This window comes from Diceros bicornis, chromosome 5, assembly GCF_020826845.1.
Source record: "Diceros bicornis minor isolate mBicDic1 chromosome 5, mDicBic1.mat.cur, whole genome shotgun sequence".
Classification (NCBI taxonomy): Eukaryota; Metazoa; Chordata; class Mammalia; order Perissodactyla; family Rhinocerotidae; genus Diceros; species Diceros bicornis.
The window spans coordinates 48116245-48140223 of NC_080744.1; the positions used below are offsets into that span (position 1 = coordinate 48116245).

The window sequence follows — 23979 nt, forward strand, 5'->3', positions numbered from 1 at the left end:
TTGCAGAAAGATTGTGTCTTGGTCTCTGCTCTTCTGGAGCTCGGTTTAACAGGACTGGCAGGGAGAACTGAAACCAACCTAATTCCCTGTCCTTGTGTTAAACAATTTCAGGACCAGGCATACTTTCCCGGTGCTTTGTTAGACAATCCTGAGACCAAGTAAAAAACAACTAGCTGCTGGCTCCAGGAAATACCTGCTCCTGCAAGATAAGGCTGTAAACCAACTAAACAACTTACTTACCAAGACTAATAGCTTGCTCATCAAGACCCACTTCAAGACCCTTACCTGGCTCTGCTCACCAATCCACAGCTATTATGTCATAACCAGTTTCCCGCCTTGAAAGACCCACCTTAAAATCACCCAGCTTGGACCCCAAAACCCTCCAAGTACCTTCCCTAATTTCTGCATTTTGAGACACTACGGAGATTCTGTCAAGTTGGGGTCTCCCTTACTGCAGTAGGTCTAATGAACTTAGCATTGCTGGATGGCGAGTTTTTCTGACGGTCTCGGCAGACGTGAATGATCACTTATGACAGAAAGAGCATAAGGAATGCTGAGATACAGGCAGGCCCATGGGAGGGGCACCTAACCCACTCTGGCAACATCTGGGCTGGTCTTAGAGGATGAGTGAGAGCTGGCAGGGGAGGGGCGGGGAGGGCACTGTGGGTGAAGGCCTCCTCGGCACTGAGTGGACGGGGCGCCTGTACGAGAGTGAGGACTTTAGCCTATAGCCAAGAGGGAGCTGTGGAAAGCTTCCGAGTGGGAGAACGGTAAGATCAAAGTACATTTTAGGAAAATCTGTCTGAGGTCAGTGCAGCTACCCCACAGCAGCCTCTGTAGAGCTTGCAAGTACAGAGTCTGGCCCCTACAGTGAGAGTAACACTTCAGGGCCTGGGGAAAGGCATAGGGCAGACAAGGATTTTAATTTTTGTCACTGCCAGTGCGTGTGAGGCTTGGGCTCTGGCTAAGCACTTGTTCACGGGGTTAGGAGAAAGGCAGCAGGGACCCAGGGCTCATGGCGTCATAGACCCAGCTGACTGCATCGCAGAGCCCAGGAGCCAGCTTGGTCCCGAACAGCTAGGTGGGGATCCACAAGGGTTTGCCCTGGATAGCAAAGCCTCCCTATTTCCCACCTCCTGGTTGCTTCCAGGGCCTGGATGAGGTGATAAGACAGTGCAGGAAGTGGCTCATGCGGTGTAAGGGACCACAACAGAGAGCCTGCTGTGGGTGGTGATTACTGATGGCTGAGGAAAGAGAACAGGAACCAGGCCTTAAGGACTGCTAGCATTCGCTGTGCCCACTGACCCCGCCGCACCTCCAATTTCCGCGTCCTGCCTCTTCTCCCTCACCTCCCCCCTTCCCATTCTCTTCCTTTCTCTCTTGCGTGCCAGGCAGGGAGGGAACACACACAAGGAGGGGAATCTGCTCCCACCCTGGCCTTGCGCCAACCGGCTGCACCATCTTGGACTGGGTTTCGGGCTAGGCAGTCTGGAGAGGCCTAGAACCTCCATGCAGCCAGGAGAGGTGGCTTCGGAGCTCCTCCCTGGAGCAAGAGCTGGGTGAAATCTGGAGCTCTCAGGCTTCTTGGGCATGGCCCCCAAAGGCCTTCCTCCAAGCCCGGACTCAGGGGCAGCTCTCAAATTTGGGGAATCTCCATGGCTGCAAAGCCCCTGCAGCTGTCCATGGGACTCCCTCCAGCCTCGACTTACCTCGAGAGGCCTGTGTACATCCGACATGGTAACTGAGGCTGTTAAAAGTAGCTTATGAACACATAAGACTTGGACCGCATCTTAACTGGGGGACTCGTATTTTGTAATGTATTTCCCTAGAATTCCCTCCAGTCTCTCCTGGCCCACATCCACTAATGGATGCTCCACCTCATTCCTATCCTAACACTTGCAAAGGGCCCCAAATCTCCAATCTGTTTTGGGACATAACGTCCCCAAACAATTTAAACAATTACCTCACTCTAGCTCTTTAATTTGGCCATTTTTCCATACCATACTCTTCAAAGAAATGAATAATTTTTAAAACTTAAAATATTTTTTAAAATATTAAGAATTTACTTTTAAGGGCTGGCCTGGTGGCATAGTGGTTAAGTTCATGCACTCTGCTTCAGTGGCCCAGGGTTCATAGGTTCAGATCCTGGGCACGGACCTACGCAGTGCTCATCAAGCCATGCGGTGGCAGGCATCCCACATATTAAGTAGAGGGAGATGGGCACAGATGTTAGCCCAGAGCCAATCTTCCTCAGCAAAAAGAGAAGAATTGGCAACAGAAGTTAGCTCAGGGCTAATCTTCCTCACCAACAGAAAGAAAAAATTAAAAAAATTTTTTTTTAAATATTTTTGCGATCCTCATTACAATGTAAGTAAAAATAAATTTGAAAAAACATTCATTATGATAAATGCACTAAACAGAACCCCTCACTCATTGCCACGCATTTATTCTGGAATGTAGAGAATCTGCACGTTTAAAACCATAGTCTTACACCAGCCACTTGAGTTTTTCTTTTTCATCCTAGATCCCAGAGATGGAAAGAAGCTTAAGGTTCATTAGTTCAGTGGCACTCAAACCAGGCTGTGCATCTGAATCACCCATGAAGCTTTGTGTTAATATTAATAATAATAAAATAATAAGAGCTGACAGTTAGTGATATATACCAGGGACTGTACTAAGTATTGTACCCGAATCATCTCATTTGATCCTCAGAAAGCCTTATGAGGGAGAAATTTACTACCATCCTCACTTGCAGATGAGAAAAATGAAGCACACAGAATAAAACTCTGTGTAGGACTGATCAGCTAGAACGAGTGCAGCCAGGATTTGACCCCAGCTGTCTGGCTCTGACCTAAGACCTCTACCCGCCTCTGCTTCCCGGCTGCATCCCGGCAGAGGCAGCTATCAGGGACTTCCTTCTATCTCTGGCTAGCTGCTTGTCAAGAAGACGGCACTTTCTACCTCACAGGTGTCCCCTTCAATCCCCACCTCCAGCACCTGTGGCAACAGAGTGAGGGCGATGGGTCTCCACCAGAGGAACTTCAGATGCAGGCACACCCTACAAGACCCACGTTCCTGCATCCTTCTGAGCCTTCCCTCATCTGGACTAAATGTCCTCTGTTGCTTTGGCCGCTCCTCAGGCCCAAAGACATCTGGTTCTGACCGCCCAGCCAGCCAGGGCCACAGCGCCCCCTCCTGTACAGGTCTGCAAGACTCCTGGTCAGGCTCAAACAACAGGTGTAAACAGTGCACTCCAGATCTGAACATCTCTCCAACCAGCAATTAAACAACTACCCAGTCACCCGGTCTCCCTGCCACCAGCCTCGCCTCCCTGCCTGACATCAGTCAGCTGAAGCCAGAGTGGGCCATGGAAGGCTGAAATCCAACTCAGATACTCTTCTCCTAAAATGAATCCAAATTTGACCCAGTCCCTGCAATGGCTCCCTCCTGTCTATAGTCAGTCTAGACATTCAGGGTGCCCTGTGACCTGGCCCTGCCTGCCTCTCAGGCTGCCTGCCTCCCACTGTGCTCCCCTCAAACTTCACTGGCAACACCTCCTCTCCCTCCCAGGCCGGCTCAGGCAGCATCTTGCAGCAAGTTTGCAACCACCCCCTCCTGCTCTGAGCTCCCAGCCTCCAAACGGTGCACTCACGATTGGTTTCCACTCACGATTGGTTTCCGTGAAGGTCCCTGAGGGCAGAGATTGCATGTGCTTCCAGCCCCAGAGCCACGTGGTATCTGGCAATGTGGGTACCTAGGAAGGTCTGCTGAATAGATGTGAATAAATAAACTACAGATGCTTTTACAACTTAAGAAAACTTAGCCAAAGTGTTGAAGTTGTATTGTTTTCACTTTGTGGTTTATTCAAAGTGATTAACTATCTGAATCTTTTTCTTTTTGCGTTTGTTAAAACAGGAGTGTCAAGTAGGTACAGTGAGGTGTGTAAAGTGCATGACGCTGAAGCTCAGCAGCTCAGTGAAGTTTTACACACGTAAGCACCTTGGAACGGGCACTCAGACCAGGAGACAGGAATTTCCACCACCCCAGAAGGTTCCTTGTTCCATCCCCACCCCCAACCCAGTCAATTAGAGGACGATGTTCAATATGGTATGTAGTTTATCTCAACTCTATCAACAATCGATAGCCCTGACTTTTCCCACTTCTGATTTTATTTAAAAAAATCATAGTAAGCAATGAGAAACAACAGGAGCTTCCTCTTGGAGCCAACTGCTGGAGCACAGCCCTCCTGCTAGGAGGGACACGGGAAAGGGTTCCTCTCCTTGCTGCTTCTCTTTGGTTCTCTAGAGTTACCCGGCTCTCCAGCAGGCTGAGCCATCACGCGGGCCGCCGTTTACCTGCATGTCAGAGTTGGTGAAGCTGCAAGCCGACAGGTAGTTGGTATGCATAGCAACAGACTTCTTTTTGGCGGCCATGTTTTCATTTTTGTCAAACGTCAGCGGATACACAGAACACTTATTGTCCAAACCACTAGCAGGAAAGAAACAAGTGGCAAGTGTTACTATAGGGCAATAGAGTAAGTGTATACTTTCTTGTTCACACAAACTTTTCAGAATGTTTTCCTTTGGCAGTATCATATATTGTAACCTTTCCCCCGACTTTTACTTTGAAGATTTTCAAACGTACAGTAAGACTGAAAGAAAAATAGTACAATAAAGACCCAGATTCCTTCACCTGGATTCACTAACTTAACATTTTGCCATATTCGCGGGAACAAATTCTAAACCATGTGAATGCAAATTGTAGACATGACATGTTACCTCTAAGTACTTTAATTTGCAGATTTACATCCCCTAAAAATAAGAACATTCTCCTATATAGCCACTAAATCATGATTGAATCTGAGAAAACTTACAAAAATTCCCTAACACCATGTAATAAGCCATCTATATTCATTCTTTCCCAGTTGTCCCCAGGATCCAGGGCCCAATCAAGGTTCATGCATTACACATGGTTTTTATATTTTTTTAAGATCTTTTAATTTAGAACAGACCATCCACCTATTTTTTGTTGTTCATGACAAGAGATCTTAGGTCAGTTGTCTTAAAGAACGTCACACACTCTGGATTCCTCACATTGTTTCTCAATGGTTAGATTCAAGGATAACATTTTTGGCAATATAGTATAAAGGTAATATTGTGTACTTCTTTCTTACTGCTACACTTCAGAAGGCTTGCGATGCCTGTTGTCTCAAGATTGGCGATGTCAACTTTGATTACCTGGTCAAGGTGGGGCCCACCAGCTCTCTCCATGGTAAAGATGATTTTTCATAATTAGTAATCACCTGCGGTGTGACACTTTGAGACCATGTGAATATCCGTTCCCCAACAACCTTCCATACAATGGCTTCAGCATGATTACCCTTGTTTGAACCAAATATTACTTTAGGGGTACAAAATGGTGACCTTCTAATTTGACAATTCCTTCTGCATTTATTAGCTGGTATTTTTCTGTAAAGAAAAGTCCCTTCTTCCCCCATTATCACTGCACACCCATGGATTCTTTTTTCTCTTCAACTGTGTTACGATCCATTACTATCATTATTCCATGTGGTGCTCAAATTGTCCCAAATTTGGACAGTCGGGCCCCTTCAAGCAGCCCTGTTTCCTTTTGATATGACTCTATTCATTCTTGAACGTTTCCTTGCTTTCTGGAACAAGAAAATATTCTAGGCTCACTTTATTCTCTTCCTGCCCTAGACCTACAATCAGCCTTTCTCTCAAGACCCCTGCTTCCTTTTAGTGGGGAACGATATTTAGGATGGGGCACTCTCTTATGAGGCCCTGGGGAAGCTAGGGGACCCCTCTGCCTTTCCAACTACTTGGAGGTGTGGGTGTAGACCTGGGTCATCTATTACCAGTAGTTAGCCTTGGTAAGCTTGTTTATAGATCAGGTGGGTGAGAATGATCTGCATTTGGCTGTGTCATGAACCAGCATGCTGTGGACTCTGGGCTTCCCTGAACCTCAAGGTGGGACGTGTTCTCCCATGCTGAGGCTTCAGAGTCACTTTTGTAGTGCTGTTGGGAATCTCACTACTTAGGGTTATCTGCATTACTATGAGAGACAGAGAAGTTCTGCAGTGTGATGCATCTCGTGTCGAATCTCTGCTTAGTACCTAACTCATTTTGTGATCTTGGTTACGTTTTTTTAGGTTCTCTGAGCCTCGGTTTCCTCAATTATAAAATGGAATAGATCCCACCCACCAATCACAAGGGGCTGTTGTGAAGATTATACAGAGTTTAGAATGGCCCTTGACACATGATAGAGGCTCAGTAAGTGGTTGTATTGTTATTTTTATATTCTCCTTGCTTGAAGGTAGGGACTGGGTTTGATTCATCTTTGAATTCCCCTAGGACACGCAGTCCAGTGTCCTGTACACAGTTCCTCATAGCAAGTGTACAACGTCTGAATGAAGGCTTCTCGGGCATATGGCTCTTACATAAAAAATAGTTTATGTATATATATGAAATCAATTGACACATTTCTTTGAGAAGGGGATTGTGTCAATGTTGGAGTTTTAGCTTTCAAGTTTGGAATCAACTGAGAGATAGACCCAGTAATCAGGCAGATGGAGATAAAAAATATCCCCATTATTACCTATAAGGACATTTAGAGAATGTGGCACAGGTGTGGGTCTGTGTGATAATGGAGTTACAGTCATGTCACAAAGCCACGGCTGGGAAACGCTGTGTTAGACGTCCACTAGAAACTCAAATCCCATTTGCTCTTAGAAGCTCTAGGGGAAGGTCTAAGTTGGGTAGCTGGTGCTCTTATCCAAGATGAGGAGTCAGGCTTTCTCAGTTTAGTTTTTGGTGCTCTCTCCTCATCCACTGGACACCCCCATATTTTAAAATATGCTTCCACAAATACTCACACCTTGAACTTCCTCTGCTTTGGTTTTTATAACAACCTGTGAGGCACCCGTACAGGTACTGACCATCTACACGCCCGGGCCCAGGGAACAGATGACAAGGATTAAGGCACCAGCCCTCCCTCCGCTCTGAACTCTCTCTCTGTGCCAGGCTGTCACCAGACAGCTATCTACCTAGGCCTTGTAAAATTGGTCTCGTCTCTGGCTGGCCCCTACCCCTCTGCCCTGATGAAAATTCTTCTACTGGGTTCCATTTAGTGAGGGTTAAAACAAGAAATAGCCTACAGATTCATTTTCTAAACTACTGTTGAAGACGTTGTTCACTATGATATTATATTCATTGTATATTGCAGAAGGATCTACCCAATATATTCTTTTTGTAATTCAGAACCAGATAGCTTATATCTCAATATCAAATACTGAGAAATTTATATAATGCACCCAACTCCAGGCATTTGCTAAAATTAACACCCAATTAGAAACGTATTACCCTAGGGTATTTTTAAATGTAGAGTATTAATTATTCCTACTGAGTTGTGAAGAATTGACCATACCTATCAAGAGGTCTGGCCTTGACCTCGGCCACTGGGAGGTGTGTCTGAGCCCTGGAACGTCCTTCCTGATGGGAATGTCTTTGCCTGGGGCTTTGGCCACTGGATAGTCTAACAGTGTGATTTGTGATGGGGGCTTTGGGACATGCCCTATGAGTTCTGACCTCTGGAGGAACTCGAGATCAAAGGTATTATTCCCAACCTCTAGGAGAGACTGCAGACTGAAGGCCAGCCACGGGCAGTATGTGATTGAGCCCCAGTACAAACTCTGGACACCAAAGACTCTGGCAAACAATACTCCGAGCGTAGCACACACAGTGGCCAGGAGGAGGTAACACCACCCATGACTCCACAGGGTGGGGCTGACTGGAAGCTCCACGTTCAGACCCCTCCTGGACTCTGCCTGGGGATCGCTTCCTTTGGCTGGTTCTAATTTGTATCCTCTCACTGTGATAAAACTGTGAGCATTAAGCACAGCACTTTCCTGAGTTGTTCTACCGAATTACTGAACCTGAGGGCAGTTGTGGGGACCCTTGAATTTCTGCCTAGTCTCTGAAGTGAGGGAAGTCTTGTGGGGACTACACCTTGTAACTGTACAGTTGGCTGAACTCCCTTACAACTGCCTTAAAATTGTGGCATTTATATACGTGTGTGTGCATGTGTTACACATGTGGCATATATAAAAATACATATATATCTAGATATCTATATCTATACATACAGTCAGCCCTCCACATCCCTGGGTTCCACATCTGCAGTTGGTTGAATCTTAGGATGTGGAACCCACAGATATGGAAGGCTGACTAAAGGACTTGAGCAACCATGGATTTTGGTATCCACGGACTTTGGTATCCATAGGGGTCCTGGAACCAATCCCCCAAAGATAGTGGGGGACAACTGTATCTCTGTGTCTTTTATTGTGGTCACCTCATATCCTTTTAGGAAGTAGATAGGGATGAACTTTATATAAATGTTGCCATCCCATTATAAAATGGAGACACAATCTACTTTTGAGTTATTTAAAAACAGGGTTTCGGCAAGTGGAGAGAGAGGGTGGAAAGCTGCCCCCAAAGCAGCCGCCCAAAGAAAGAGTACACTGGAGAAGACGGCTGGTGTGACTCTGGCTTGAGAAGGTTCCAAAGTTTTTGCTTGGAGGTAACTATTTGAAATAAAACTCTTTTCTCCTGATTACAAAAATAATCTATGCTTATTTTTAAAAACTGAAAATAGAGAAAATTATAAAGAAGAGAAAAACACCCATAGTCCCATCATCCAGAAAGAACTACTATTGGACTTTTGGTATAGTTCTTCACAGCCTTTATACTAATGCCTCTTCTCTAAACATGGCTGAGATCCCACTGGTGAAATATTTTGAATGGTCCTAGAATTGCTTAACACAGAGGTAGGGAATTATGTTGCAGTTCTCACTGCCAACTCTGTTAAATGGAGCTCCAGGAGACCAGAGAATAAGGCACAATCTTCCTAGTAACTTTGATGCTCTTTTCACTTACTGAAATTAAGAATTTTCCGTTCTAGTGGCTATATAATATTCCATTCATGTACCAAAATTCACTTAACAATTTCCTTTGATGGACATATTGTTTCCCTTTTTTCCCCTTTATTTTAAATAATACTACAACAAATGTTATTGTTCACACGGTTTTTCTATATTTTGGATCATTCCTTCCAAACAAGTTCTTAGATGTGGAATCACCAGATCAAAGGTTATACATTTTTCAAGGCTTCTGATACACATTACCAACATGCTTTCCAAAATGTTTACACCAATTTATAGTTCCCGACAACATCATTTGAGAGTGGAGGGGATAGGTTTGAAACTTACACTACTCTCAGTCTGTAATGAAAATAATTATGAACGATACTTTTGTGGTTTTTTTCCTTTGACAAAGTTTAGGGAGGAATTTAACACATTGCTTAACAAGAAAGTAATAAAAATTACAAGTTCATATTTGTTTGCTTGTTTTTGTTTATAGAATAGTATTTCATGGCTAACAGGAAATCTGAAAAGCTGCTGTGGGTAAGCCCCTACTTACCCACACGCAATGGCACATCCCGATGGGGCATACGCACACGCCATCACCCACGTGCAGGGCATGGTGACCGCGTGCTCCTGAAACACAGTACGCACCGTTCACAGAATGAATGAGGGGTGCTTTTACACGAAGGTCTTAACCCTTAACTTTCACAAAATAAAATCACTGGAGTTCCTACTAAATTACATCAGCCTGAGACTGACAAGACTCAGCTCCTCCATAATCAACCAAACTCTATGTCATATATTCTACAAGTTAAAAATTTCAACTAGCAAAAAATATCCTTAATGTTTTACTTCTTTCTTAATGTTACACTCCCCTTGTTCTTCTATGAATATTAGGGCTTATTTTCTTTGAAAGGTCCATCCGAATTTCATTTCAGATATATACTTTAACTTATTTACTCAGATTTCCCCTATTTTCAAAATATATTCTGGAATGACTTTTTACATGTATACTATAAGTTTGTTTACTTCTGAGTGTATAAGAGCCTCTGTCCCCTATGGGTCATAAAGCCATTCCCAGGGAAGTATGAATGGGGGTGGAGGTGGGGAGGGTGACCTGGAGTTGTGCCTGGGGACAAAAGAGAGCCTGTAAAGTGGAGCATTAAGAACTAGGTCTAACAGTCCCCAGCTTCTGGCTGGTGGTTGAGTCACCCATATTCTCCTGCGTGGAGATAGGCAAACAACAAAGTCACAATTCAAAAACTTCTGAGTCTGTGGTCTTATTTCCATGGGAGACATGGGCCCTGCTCGTGGTCCTGACCCCAGCAAGTGTGTAACCTCACACAGGCCAGCCATTTGTCCTAGCTCAGGCTCATGCTCCAGCTGTGAAGAGAGAGGATGGGACTAGACGATTTCTAAAGTACATTTATGTGCTGGTCTTCTTTCCTGTTATGATTCTCTGTGTTTTTGCAGAGAAACACGGGCCCTGATACTGCCTGTCAAAATTCTGTCGCCACTCCCAGTCTCGCAGCCTTTCAGACACCAGGGATAACCTACTGCAGCGAATGCGTTGAGGCAGCCACTCTCAGCACAGGGCATCCAAGGTCCCTTTCCTTACAAGTAATGACTACGTTTCCTGCCAGGGGCCACAGGGGACAACCCCACAGCTCCCCAGGAACCAGGTAGGGTGTGCTCTATGCCACGTGAAGGTCTAAACAGAAGCAACGAAACCCCACACACTCCTGAAGACGCTGAGGAGTGCTGGGAGAGGCAGAGGCTTCCACAGAGGGAGGTGCTGTATAGGACAGCTCTATGCAAAATGTTAAGTTGTCATTTTTATTATTCTCCAAGGGCCTGACCATTAGGGACTCTGCTCTACAAGATGGTTCTGGGGCCCCACTGGATCAGGTCGTGTAACGGCTGCCTGCCACGATGTTTACTAAACACATGCAACAGTGCAGAATACGGACGCTGTTCAATGTGAGGCAGATATGGGCCTCCTTTTTTATGTAGTGAAAAGGAAGACTTTCCTTCTCAGTAAATATTGGAATTCATATTTAATACACAATACTTGTTATTGTAAATGCCAACACGTTGCAGGCATGCGAACACACCTACACATAGATTTCAGCCCTTTATTCAAGAGTCTAAATTTAGGTCTAATTTGGAGCCACTCATGCCCAGGCCAGACTTGCAAGGGACCCAGACTCCCCTGCATCCCAGGATAGTGCAGTTCAATCCCGCTGCAGCCTCAGCATCCCCACCCCCATTTGCACATGTCCACAGAGCTATGGAGTCTGTCGAAGACAGAGAGGGGAGAGAAAACTGGGGGTTTGGGTACCTCTTATCATCACTCAGAAGAAAAACAATAAACGCAGCTGCACGTGTGAATGTCACAAGCTTTCCAGGCCAGGCCCTTTCCTGTTGTAGTATTTGCACCCTCTATGTTGGCCCCACACACTCTTCTCTGGGAGAGGGATTTCAGCTCGAGAGAGGAATGAACGCATGAACAGAGCGCTGAGCTGTCCAAACACAGATGGGCTTTCGTGGGGTTTCCATCCCCAGAGGGGCTCCCCAAGAGGCAGGGAATGAGGACAGGCCTGGGGTTCGGAGGACAGCCTTACCTTGTTAGTCGTGAAGGAATCCCACACGATCACCTTCCCGTCCTGGAGGGAAAAGAAGAAACAGTTCAGGAGTTGTCAACAGGTCCTTACAGGTGACTGCTGGGAACTGCTCATAGAAGCTGTGTCCAGCTGGGTAAGAATCTAGATAATCAAGACCCTCCAACTTTCCAGCCTGGCTAAAGGCTCAGTTCTCAACCCTACATTCCTTGTATAGATACAGTGACAGAAAGCAATGCTCAGACACTTCTTTTATATCATGTATGAACCAAGCACAAACTGTTGGTCAACTGTCATTACCCACCATAGCCTAGATGTCAAAAAGTTATACAGGGGTAAGATAAACCTGAAATTACCTTTAGGTACCTGACAGGTAACTCATGGTCTCTTACTTTATCCCTCGTCGCCCCACTAGCCCATCCTCTCTACATTTGCTTGCTTCCCTACAGGACCGTGTAAGAACCCCACCCCCATTCTCGGTCCCGTCTCTGGGTGGACAGCTGGGAGCATTGTGGCCCTGAGATCAGTCTAACTTCTCCAGGTGCTCACAGACATCACAGCCCCCACCCTGACATTTCACACCTATGCTGAGAACAATGTGAGACTCACACCTATAATGGTGGGGACGCCCTGTGGGCAGTTGTTCAGTAAACAAACAGCATGGTCCTGGCACAAAAACAGACACACAGATCAACAGAATGGAATTGAAAGCCGGGAAATAAAACCACACATCTACGGACAGCTAATCTTCAACAGAGGAGCCAAGAACATACAACGAAGAGAGGAAAGTCTCTTCAATAAATGGCGCTGGGAAAACTGGACAGCCACGTGCAAAAGAGTGAAAGTAGACCATTATCTTACACCATACACAAAAATTAACTCAAAAATGGATTAAAGACTTGAATGTAAGACCTGAAACCATAAAACTCCTAAAAGAAAAATATAGGCAGTACACTCTTTGACATCGGTCTTAGCAGCATCTTTTCAAATACCACGTCTACTCAAGCAAGGGAAACAAAAGAAAAAGTAAACAGATGGGACTACATCAGACTAAAAAGCTTCTCAAAGCAAAGGAAACCAGGAACAAAACAAAAAGACAACCCACCAACTGGGAGAAAACATTTGCAAATCATATATCCGACAAAGGGTTAATTTCCAAAATATATAAAGAACTCATACAACTCAACAACAAAAAAAACAACCCAATCAAACAACGAGTAGAGGATATGAACAGACATTTTTCCAAAGAAGATAGGATGGGCAACAGGCATATGAAAGATGTTCAACATCACTAATTATTAAGGAAATGCAAGTCAAAACTACAATGAGATATCACCTTACACCCATCCAAATGGCTATAATTAACAAGACAAAAAATAACAAATGTTGGAGAGGATGTGGGGAAAAGGGAACCCTCATACACTGCTGGTGGGAATGCAAACTGGTGCAGCCAGTATGGAAAATAACATGGTGATTTCTCAAAAAATTAAAAATAGAAATACCATACGACCCAGCTATTCCACTACTGGGTATTCATCCAAAGAACTTGCAATCAATGACTCAAAGAGATTTATGCACCCCTATGTTCACTGCAGCATTATTCACAATAGCCAAGATGTGGAAGCAACCCAAGTGTCCTTCAACTGATGAACGGATAAACAAGATGTGGTATATATATGTATATAATGGAATACTACTCAGCCATTAAAAAAGACCCATTTGCAACAACATGGACGGACCTGGAGGGTATGATGTTAAGCAAAATAAGCTAGACAGAGAAAGACAAACACCATAGGATTTCACTCATATGAGGAAGATCAACAAACACATGGACAAAGAGAACAGATTAGTGGTTACCAGAGGGGAAAGGGGTTGGGTGAAAGGGATAAAGGGGCACATATGTATGGTGACAGATAAAAATTAGACTATTGGTGGTGAACATGATGCGGTCTATATAGAAACTGATAAACAATAACGGACACCTGAAATTACACAATGTTATAAACCATTATGATCTCAATTAAAAAAGAAAAAGCACTCCCTGTCCAGGGTGAGCTCTGGGCTGGTGATGCCACAGCGAACGCCGCTCTCGCACTGTAACCGCTGCTGCAGCCCACACTGGGGGTGTGGGGAGTGACTCTGATGTCATCTATTTGTAATACAAACCCACCAGAGATAAATCCACATGAGCCCTGGTCCCTACAACACAGTCACCTGCGCAGAATGTGGGGTGCACGTTCTCTGGGCCCCCAGGCTCTGGCGACAGTGGAAGGGGATGGCTGAGCCGACTTCCCTCAGTGCACAGGTACCCCACGCATCCTCAGGATGGTGAATCTGCAGCCTCTATGGCAGGCTTGATTTTTTTTAATCACTTAAGCCTTTTGAGCTGAGTCTGGTAAATGAGTCTGTTGGGGGCAGGTGGGGGGCAGGATGCAATTTAGGGGCACAGGCAAGGTCTGATTCTCTAAAGTGACGGAGCGGCTTGCTTTGCGTGATCCGATGGAAGATTTCCATATGCATGCTGCATGTGGCTGAGGGGCCCTGAAACAAGGTCAAAGTTGGCAGTTCTGGGCCTTTTAAGACCCCCAAGCACATTCGTTGTTCTAGTCTAGTTTCTCTGACTAAACACTCAAACATGATGCACGGGGTAGATTAGGCATCCGAGCAGAGAACAGAGCAGGGGCTACAGTCCTGTTCCTCGGGGTTCTCCACACCTGGAGGCCCCGCATGCTGGGTGGGGTATTGACTCAGTACATTGCCCAGTCGGTGTGCACTTCGGTGGCTTCCTCCACCGCAGTGCCTTCCTGCCTGTCCCCACCTCTCACCCACTGTGTGCTCTGGAGAGAAAAAGACACCCAAGAGGCTAAAATCAGTCTCATAAAACTAAATGTGTTCCCTTCCATGAGCACAGATTTATATACACCAGGGGCCCACGTACCTAGACAGACTGTGCCTCCACCCCAACCCTAACCCACACAGTCAGGTTGATTAAGCTCCTGCATTTTAAGGGAGAAGGGCTGCTCTGAGTCACTCAAAGACTGTTCCAGAGCCTTCCTGATGTTTTCAGCTTCCTCCCACATCCCACCCCACTCTCCCCCTCTCCCTGGAGCAGAGGTGGGTAGATGGAGCATGTCAGCAGTGCTGAAGCATCCTTCCCCCCTCCCTCCTCTCTAATAAGAGTAGTCCACAAGTGACAGAAAATCCAACATATATTATACTTTTAAGGATAAAAACAGTCTAAAAGGCTAGGTAGCAACATGCACATCTCGCTAACCTTCTGTAAAAATGAGCATTTGGAAAAAAAGGTCTAGAAAGAAATGCTCTCAAATAGTAATAATGGTTGTGATGGGGTGGTCGGAGTAAAAACCTTTTCTTTGTTCTCTTTTCCAGTGTTTCTTTAATGTGGTAAAATACATAAGTGATAAATTAAATTTTTCATGAACATAAAAAAAAGCAAATGCAATGTGACATACTAGATTTGTAGGTAATACGGGAGATTAATGACAAACACAACACTGACGCAGACATTAGAGCTTGTGGATTATTTAGAATATGTACAGCTTTTATACTTAAAAGAGTTATAAAAAAAATTGTCCTATGAAAAGCTGGGCTGAAGGCAGGGGTGGGGGGAAGCCCAAACTGGCCATAAAACTATATGACTTCAGTTTATAGTTTTATGTTCAATGAATGTAACATCGAAATAGACATAAAAAATACTAGGCAATGGTAGCAGCCTCCTGATATTCACACCCTTGTAGAGACCCCTCCCTCATTATATCAGGGTTGGTCTGTGTGACCAGTGGAATACAGCAGAAGTGATGGAATGTCCTTTCTGAGGCCAGGTCATAAAAGACAGCGTGGCTTCTGCCTCTGTCTCCCTCTTTTGCTCTGGGGGAGGCCAGTCACCATGTCAGCCTATGGTAAGTCCACATGGAGAGGAACTAAGGCCTCCAGCCCACAGCCACGTGAGGGAGCCATTTTGGAAATGAGTTTCCACCTCAGTTCAGCTGTCAGATGACTGCAGCCCTGACCAGCATCTTGACTGCAGCCTCATGAGAGACCCTGAGCCAGAATCATCTAGCTAAGCTGCTCCAGGTTCCTGACCCCTGGCAACCATGTAAGATAATAAATTTTGGGGCCGGCCCAGTTGCGTAGTGGTTGGGTTCACGTGCTCTGCTTTAGCAGCCCAGGGTTTGCAGGTTAGTATCCCGGGCACAGACCTACGCAATGGTCATCAAGCCATGTTGTGGTGGCATCCCATACAAAGTAGAGAAAGATGGGCATGGATGTTAGCTCAGGGCCAATCTTCCTCAGCAAAAAAAAGAAAGGAAGATTGGCAACAGATGTTAGATCAGGGCCAATCTTCCTCACCAAAAATAAATGAATAAATAAATATTTGTTGTTTTAAGTTGCTAAGTTTGGGGCTAATTTGTTATGCAGCAATAGATAACTAATACATAAGATGTAAAATAAACTATGTCGACTACATAAAATGAATGAAAAAACTATGCTTCACAAAATACATATCTTAAATTTGTTTTTTAAGGCATAATAATTGCTAAACTCTTAAACTGAAAGAAGCCACGGTGGAATCTGAAGCACTATGTCCTCAATTTGGGGAAAAAAAGAAAACATACTATTTTAAAAATGGTTTCACCCACAAATAAGACCTTGAAATATGCTCAGGAAGAAATAATTATGCATGGTTTGTGAAATATAGTTTACAATGTTTCAGTTATTACCAATTCCAAATCTACCCAAATTAGTGAAGTTCCGCAGTCTGCAAGAGAATTCTTAACTATGCTAACTGATGTCCTTGGGAGAATAAGCCAAGTCAGAAGGATCAGAAAGGGTTTTTGAAAAGGACAGCTCTCTTTCCCCCTTAGCTGTAAAATCAGAAACGCGCTCGCCATCACACATCAGGTGTGACGTACCTGCGATGAGCTCACAATCCTCCTCTTATCCTTGCACCAGTCCATGCAGAGAACTTTGTTCCCGTGGCCTTTGAGGGTCCTTCTGGTCTTCATGACAAACTGCCCGAGGGCCTCCACCCGCTCGGCCACCTGGTGCACTGGAAGGATAAGGCCACAATCAATTCCGTTTCCAAGGACCAGGTTCTGAGCCCTATGCCAGCACAGGGAAGAGGCTGGTCTTCCTCTGTGGCCACACCTTGATTCTCCCCATCTTTACTACCACGTCCCCGCAATGTTCTCTCTTTTTAGCTCAGTGGAGGGTGGAGACAACACTGTCATTCTCATTTCATGTTTGAGACCCTACATTTTTCACAGCACTTCCATATATGCGTGTTGAGGGATTAACGCCGAGACTACCTTGTATTTGTAAAGCAGTATATAGAATTCTCCCATGGAAGGGGCCACAGCTCTGCAAGGTGGGGAGGGAGGGCAGCAGAGGAAGACTGCTATCCCCATTTAACAGGCGAGGAGACTGAGGCCCACAGAGGTTATCTAATACAAGTTCATACAACTAACTGAGAGTGGAGCTGGGGCTTCTGGCTCTTTTCCCTATCACTCTCCAGTCACAAGGAAAAGTGACTTTACAAAAACTGTCCCATCAGGTGCCATATTGTGCACCCACGCTGCTCAATGGCAGGCACTGTGACTCCTAACTAAGCCCCCCTGTGCCTCACACGGGCCTGGGACATGGCAGGAGCCCCACTCACATGCTACAGGAAAGAATGACCGCGTGAACTTAACAAATGGTACACCCAAGGGTTTGCTGAAAACTTACAGTGTCAGCAGAGATCAATGCAATATTCTAACGATCTGAACACACGATCTACAGAGGGTACCTACGCCAGGAAGGAGCTCCAACAATCAATCCCTCAGGGGCCGGGACCACAGCCTCTTTCCTGAGGCTAAGGGAGAGATTCCCAGGGGCTTACAGAGAGCCATTACGGATGCATCTCAGAGAGAGACAAGTTCCCAAGAAGTAGCAGAAAGGGCCGCAGGGACTGACAGCATCCAGCCCAGGCCCCTCGTTGTGCAGGTGAGGAAACTGATGTGGGGAATCACATGCCTTCTCCCCTCATGGAGTGCGCCCTGTCCCCCCCACTTTCTGGTTAGAGGCTGTGCCAGAAGGAGCTTGGCCTCCTAACTCCCCCTCCACTTCTTCCTCTAAGCCTCCCAGCTGGACTTTTCTCCAGGCAGGTGGGGAGCAGGGAGAGGGGCATTCCCCCAGGAAAGGTGTGGTGTCTTAGCACAGACAGAGCAACACGGGTGGTGAGAAGCGAGGTACGGCCCTCATTCCTTCCCAGGAGCCGCTGAAGCCTGCTGGGGGAGGGCCCACCCGCCTCACGTCTTTGGAAGCCTGGGCTCTCTGAGAGGGGCTGACTCTGTGGCTTAAGCCATGTGATAACAGCACTCTTTGGAGAGGGGGAGTCCTCCCTTCTCCCCTCCTCCCTCCCTCCCCTCCTCACCTCTAAACACTTCGGTGTGTACTCCCTAAAAACAAGGAACTCTCTTATATAACCACGGTATAATCATCAAAGTCAGAAAATTAACACTCAAACAATACCACGTCTAAAGCACAGACCTTACTGAGATCTGCTCCATGGTCCCAGTATTCTCTTTATAGCAAAAGAAAATCCCAGATCATGGGGTGCATTCAGTTGTCATGTTTCTTTAGTCTCCAGTTATTTTGTTCCCCAATGTGGGCTTGTCTGCTGCTTCCTCACGATTAGATTCGGGTAAGGCACCTTAGGCAGGAATATCACAGACTGACCCTGGGTTCCTGCCATCGATATTACTGCAGCTTCCCCCAATTCAGCATTAGGAAAACCACAGCTATTTCACGTCCCTCTTACAAAAAAAATGACTCATCCAACCAAAACAGGGCCTCCTTACATAATGTAAATCTGAACACATCCCAACTATTAATTATTTTTTCTCACTGCATTTTCTCTTTCCACATATAGACTCACTCCCAACCCACTCCATCCTGTTCTATCTGCCAAATCTCACATCTGTTGAATTAAAAAGTTAAAAAAAAATTAACGCCAGAAAGCAAAAAAAAAAAAAAAAAAAACCTGGAAATGAGCTGAGTATGTTCTGTGAATTATTGTGTCCTGTCGGCTCAAGGCAGATGTGGTTTCTCCTCTGCCTTCTGATGGACCACCCCCCAGGATTTAACTTTATTTTATTTTTTGGTGAGGAAGATTGGCCCCTGAGCTAACATCCGTGCCCATCTTCCTCCACTTTGCATGTGGGACGCCACCACAGCATGGCTTGATGAGTGGTACATAGGTCTGTGCCTGGGGTCTCAACCTGCGAACCACGGGCCACCTAAGCGGGGCACATGAACCCAACCACTGCGCCCCCGGGCCTGCGCAAGCTTTTTTTTTTTTAAAGAAATGTTGAATGCAACCAGCTGATTTCTATAACAAGCACTTACTAGAGCATAATGATAACCTGTTCAGAAAATCCACTAGAAGGTAAGCAGCAGGAGGATGGGTGCTGTCTTGTTCTGTCTCCTCAGAGCATAACTGGAACGGAGTGCTCAGGAACCCCGGCTCCGGGTTAGACTGCTGGGTCAGAGCCCGGCTCTGCTGCACACCAGCTGTGCATCCTGGGCAAGCTACTTACCTTCTTGCTGCCTCACTTCCCCCATGGGGTTGTTGGGACGACTATTCGAGCCTGGCACAGAGGGAACACCTGATGAGTGTTAGCTAATATTTTCCAGCTTGGCACACAGTGGGTACCAGGTAAGTATTTATTGAAAGAATAAATGAAATGCTTACTATTTATTAAATTTCAATCAACTGTAGCAATCCTAAGCAGCAGTTTCTGATGAACTAACATAACTTTTAATCCCCATTTTCTTCTTTTTCTGTACCTCTCCCTACCCCTAATCCATTATCTCTGCCTCAGCTGCCAAGCAGTTGCTCAATTTACCAGGGCAAACTCGCTAGCATTAGAGATGGGAGACACACCTGTTTCCTGACCCAAGGAATCAGAATCCATAGGTGGAGCTGGGGACCCTGCATTTCCACCAGCTCCCCATGTGAGTTGTGCCCACTAACGATGGAGGTGGAGGCAGCTCCGAGAAGGTTCAAAAAGGCAGCTCCTTGGACAAGGAGGGCAGGGCAGAGAAGTGGAGGATTCCAGAGTCCATGGTTGAGAAAACGGTGATGCCCCAACTCCAAACGGACAATTCCAAAAGGAGCTGGCTGGGAGCAAAGATGGTAAGTGCTCCTCTTGATGAATGAAGTGCAGGTAGGGTACTCAGTAGAAACTGAAAGCCATGGCTGGAACTCAAGAGGAGGGACAGAGCTGGAAGTAGAGGCCAATGACGTTTGCTGCTTGAATGATGTTTCCAGAACCCCTCCTGTGTGCCGAGTACTGTGCCAGATGCTTGGGTACAGAAAAGAAAGCAGTCCTTGTTCTTACTGAGCTCACAGCTGCAGAGGGCAGACAGGCTAGATCACGGGTAACAACTACAGTGCGGCGGGAAGCGTCAGGGAGCCAAGGGTCACAGGGCTGGCCCTGCTGGCAGGTGTGGCCGTCAGAGGAGACATCATAGGAGCCTGGTTTTGACAGACGCACAGGAGTTGGAGTAAGGAAAGGGGAGGCGGGAAGCTAGCTTCCTAATATCTATTTCTGTTTGTTGTTCAGTAAAATGGAAGACAATGACCTAATCCATGGGGTGTGCTGAGGTTTAACTGAGAAAGCAAATTAAAGTGCCTGGCAGGTCAGGAATCAACATGTAGAGTTGGGGTACTAGGGGCTGAGGACTAAAAAATCAGAAACAACATAACCTGGAGGAAAGAGGGCTTCTGAAATGGAAGGGCCATGAAAACCAGAAATCGGGTTTAGGAAAGGAGGGAAGGGAGAATGAAAGAAGGGGTTACGGACAGGGAGAGGGTCTTTTCTTAATTTCTTTTCATATAATTATAGAGGTAAATGCATGCCCACTGAAAATAATCAGAAAATAGAAACACATGATCACTTATACTTCTGCTTACCCCGACCTTTTCCTTTTTTTTTTTTTTTTTTTGTGAGGAGGATCAGCCGTGAGCTAACATCCATGCTAATCCTCCTCTTTTTTGCTGGGGAAGACTGGCTCTGAGCTAACATCTATTGCCAATCCTCCTCCCCCCCGCCCAAAGCCCCAGTAGATAGTTGTATGTCATAGTTGCACATCCTTCTAGTTGCTGTATGTGGGACACAGCCTCTGCACGGCTGGACAAGTGGTGCGTCGGTGCGCGCCCAGGATCGGAACCTGGGCCACCAGCAGGGGAGCACGCGCACTTAACTGCTAAGCCTCGGGGCTGGCCCACCCTGACCATTCTTAACCTTTGGTGTATATTCTTCCAGACCTTTCTCTGCGTATGTGTGCACATGTGTATATGTGTGTAAGATTACACTCCACATACAATTTTGGGGACCTGTTTTTTCACCTCATATTTATGGATGCCTTTCCACGTCAAATGTGATTATCTGTCATTTTTAATGACTGCATAACATTCTACTCTATGAACATATCATCACCCAAAAATTCCCTACTGGTGGACATTATTGTGTTCGGGGCTGCCGTGACGCCCTCGTACTGCGTTACCTCCTTAGATGAATTCCAATTTGTGGCATTGCTGAGTAAAAGGGAAAGCATATTTTTAAAGGCTTTCAATGCATGTTGCCAATGTCCACCATTTATTGCATGTCTCGTGGGTGACAGGTGCTGGGCTGAGAACTTTATACACAGCCTGAGGACCCAGGCTTTGTCTCCATTTCTGCAGAAAAGGAAACCGAAGCCCAGAGGGGCTAAGGACCTTATGCACACACACTCGGACCCTAAGAACAGATAAATACCTCCCATAGCTGGTAAACTCCGGGCAGGTGGCTGTAATTCTTTAGAAAGTCAAGGACTAGGAGGCAGTGCAATGACTTCTTAGTGTAGGAGACCCCACCCTTGGATCCCACACTTCCTGATGTAACCAGAGCAATGGGTCAGAATTAAGGACTGTAGACCAGGAGTCAAGAAACCTGCCCTGGTCCTGGCTCAGCCACCACCTGGCTGGGAGAGTGGTGCTGAGTTAGAGCCAGAAGAGACTTAGCAACTCAACAAGTCATGCTGAGCACGACTCAGAAAAGGAAAATGAGGTCTGAGGGGAGGGCACAACTTATAAATTAGTGGTAGACAAATGTCTCCTCTGAGCTTGTGCCCTCCTCTGTAAAATGAGTTTTATATAAATGGGGCCTTGGAAATAAGCTACAATTCTGGTTTCAGGCAAAGATGAACTTTTCATCAAGATGTGGCTTCCTCTCAACTTTCAGGAAATGGTTTTGCAATTTATTTTATAATCTGTGCACACAGGAACCTAAAGTAAAATATGTAGTGTGCAGGTCAATACACAAGAATCCAAACCATATAAATTCATAAAGTGGAAATGTGCAACAGGCTCCTTCTCATCATTCCACAAGACCATCAAAAGAATGACCTGAGCATGGACAAGCCCTAAAATCTCCCTGAACGTGAACACTGTGCAACTGACTGGAAATACAGAAGACAAGTTCAAAGTCTTAAAGACAAGTAAGATGTCTTAAATAGGAAAATACAACTATTTAAAAAATGATCTTGAATCACTGTCTAATATTTGCACTAATATACAGCCTTTTGTTGGCCACCATTTGGTAGAAGATCAAAGGAATCGAGGAAAAATGATCCAAAGCTAATTTTTTTTTTCTCTTTTTGCTGAGGAAGATTTGCCCTGAGCTAACATCTGTGCCCTTCTTCCTCCATTTTGTATGTGGGTCGCTGCCACAGCTTGGCCGCCGATCAGTAGTGTAGGTCCATGCCCAGGAACCGAACCCGGGCTGCTGAAGCAGAGCTCGCCAAACTTAACCACTGGGCCATAGGGCTGGCTCCCAAAACCAATTTCTAAAAACTCATTCTGTCCAATTCTACCCCAAGGCAGAATACAAAACCCTGAAACATCTGGATGGAAGGAAAACATCTACACTCACATTACCTCAATGGTGCTTGTCAGAGACTTTCGAATTGCCTTAAAACCTTATCTTAACCACAAACAAAAAATCCTGCCCTGAATTCCCAAAAAAAGGCAGGGTAGGGGCAACTTTCCCTAAAAGTTGGAAAGGTTAAGTGATGGTACAGCCTTTAAGACGGAATACTATATGGTTCTGTATAATAATTTTTAAATATTGACATTAAAAAGAACCATATAATGACATGGGGAGCTGTTCAATCCATTATGTTAAATTACAACTAGGCTCAAACTCTGTATCTAGTACAATCCCAAGTATGCTTACAAATAGATACACAAACCTGAAAACATACGCTATGAAATACATCAGAATATTTAAAGTGGCTACCACTCAGTGGTGCGGTCGTGGATGACATTTTCTTCTATGTTTCTAAATCTACTGCAGTAGGCTGCAGTTTATTATGATGGGATTGTAGAGACCCCTGCACTAGCTGGCTCGTGTGTAGTTACGAACACAGAGCATTGGGAAGGGAGGGGACGTGAGAGGCGGTTTGCCCTCTGCTCCCTCTGAGGGCTGCGGGCGACATGTGGAGGGGCAGCTGGGAAGTGGATTACTCTGTAGGGAAGCTCACTTCTCTAAGCCTCAGTACACACGGCATATCTCCTTAGAACACGGAAAAAGTGAATCAACACACTTGCTTCAGACTAATCCCGAAATTTGCCTTTTCTAGATTTCTCCCTACATCATAAAATCAGAAGAGTCCAAGGCTCCAGCCATAGAGCCTTTGTGAATAAAACCTTTCACCAAGTTACACCTGGAGCAGATAGAAAAGCGAATCGCATCTGATGATAAATCTTGTCACTTGCCCAAACTTCGTCTGGATTTGTACTTAGAGAAATTACGTAAATCTTCTTTGAGTTGCTTCGTTCCTAGACAACATTAGAATCTGCCACGGAGGAGCTGGGAATCTGGATGAAGCCCCCATAAAGCCCCACGAGGCTGCCGTGTATGCTGGCTGAAATGAACACGGTGCCCTCCTGCTCTGGCTGCTCCCAGACCATTTTTTCCTTTTTATTATAAAAGCAGTAAATGCCCAGATGCATATAAAGTACCTCTGCTTCCCCCTACCCCTCTGGACCCCTTGTTAGAGATGACAAGTTTCTTGTGTATCCTTCCAGAAATTTAATGCATATGTAAGCATCTCTTGTTTAAGCTAATAAGATCATTTTATATACACTGTTTGGCACTTTTCTTTTTTCTCTTTTTTTTTTTTTACTTAATATTGACACCTTTTCGTATACACACACACAGATTTACTTTTCTTCCTTTTAAATGTAAATCTTAACTTGCTGAGATGTGGCCTGGCATGGTCAGAGGGAGAGCTGTACTAGGAGCCTGGAGTCTACTCCCCATTCTCCTTTACAGCGGCTGCATAACCTTAGGGAAATCTCCAAACCCTTCC

At 45.5% G+C, this 23979-nt stretch overlaps 1 protein-coding gene across 1 annotated transcript in view; it reads right to left on the reverse strand.

Annotated features, from left to right (window-relative positions):
• GNB5 (G protein subunit beta 5) overlaps positions 1–23979 on the reverse strand; it is a 41017-nt gene that overhangs the window by 12882 nt on the left and 4156 nt on the right. The window contains exons 2-5 of the mRNA XM_058541593.1: positions 16494–16630; positions 11563–11604; positions 9495–9571; positions 4356–4488 (exon numbers count right to left, since the gene is read on the reverse strand). Coding sequence (XP_058397576.1) covers positions 4356–4488; positions 9495–9571; positions 11563–11604; positions 16494–16630 — 389 coding nt within the window. The remainder of the gene's footprint in view (positions 1–4355; positions 4489–9494; positions 9572–11562; positions 11605–16493; positions 16631–23979) is intronic.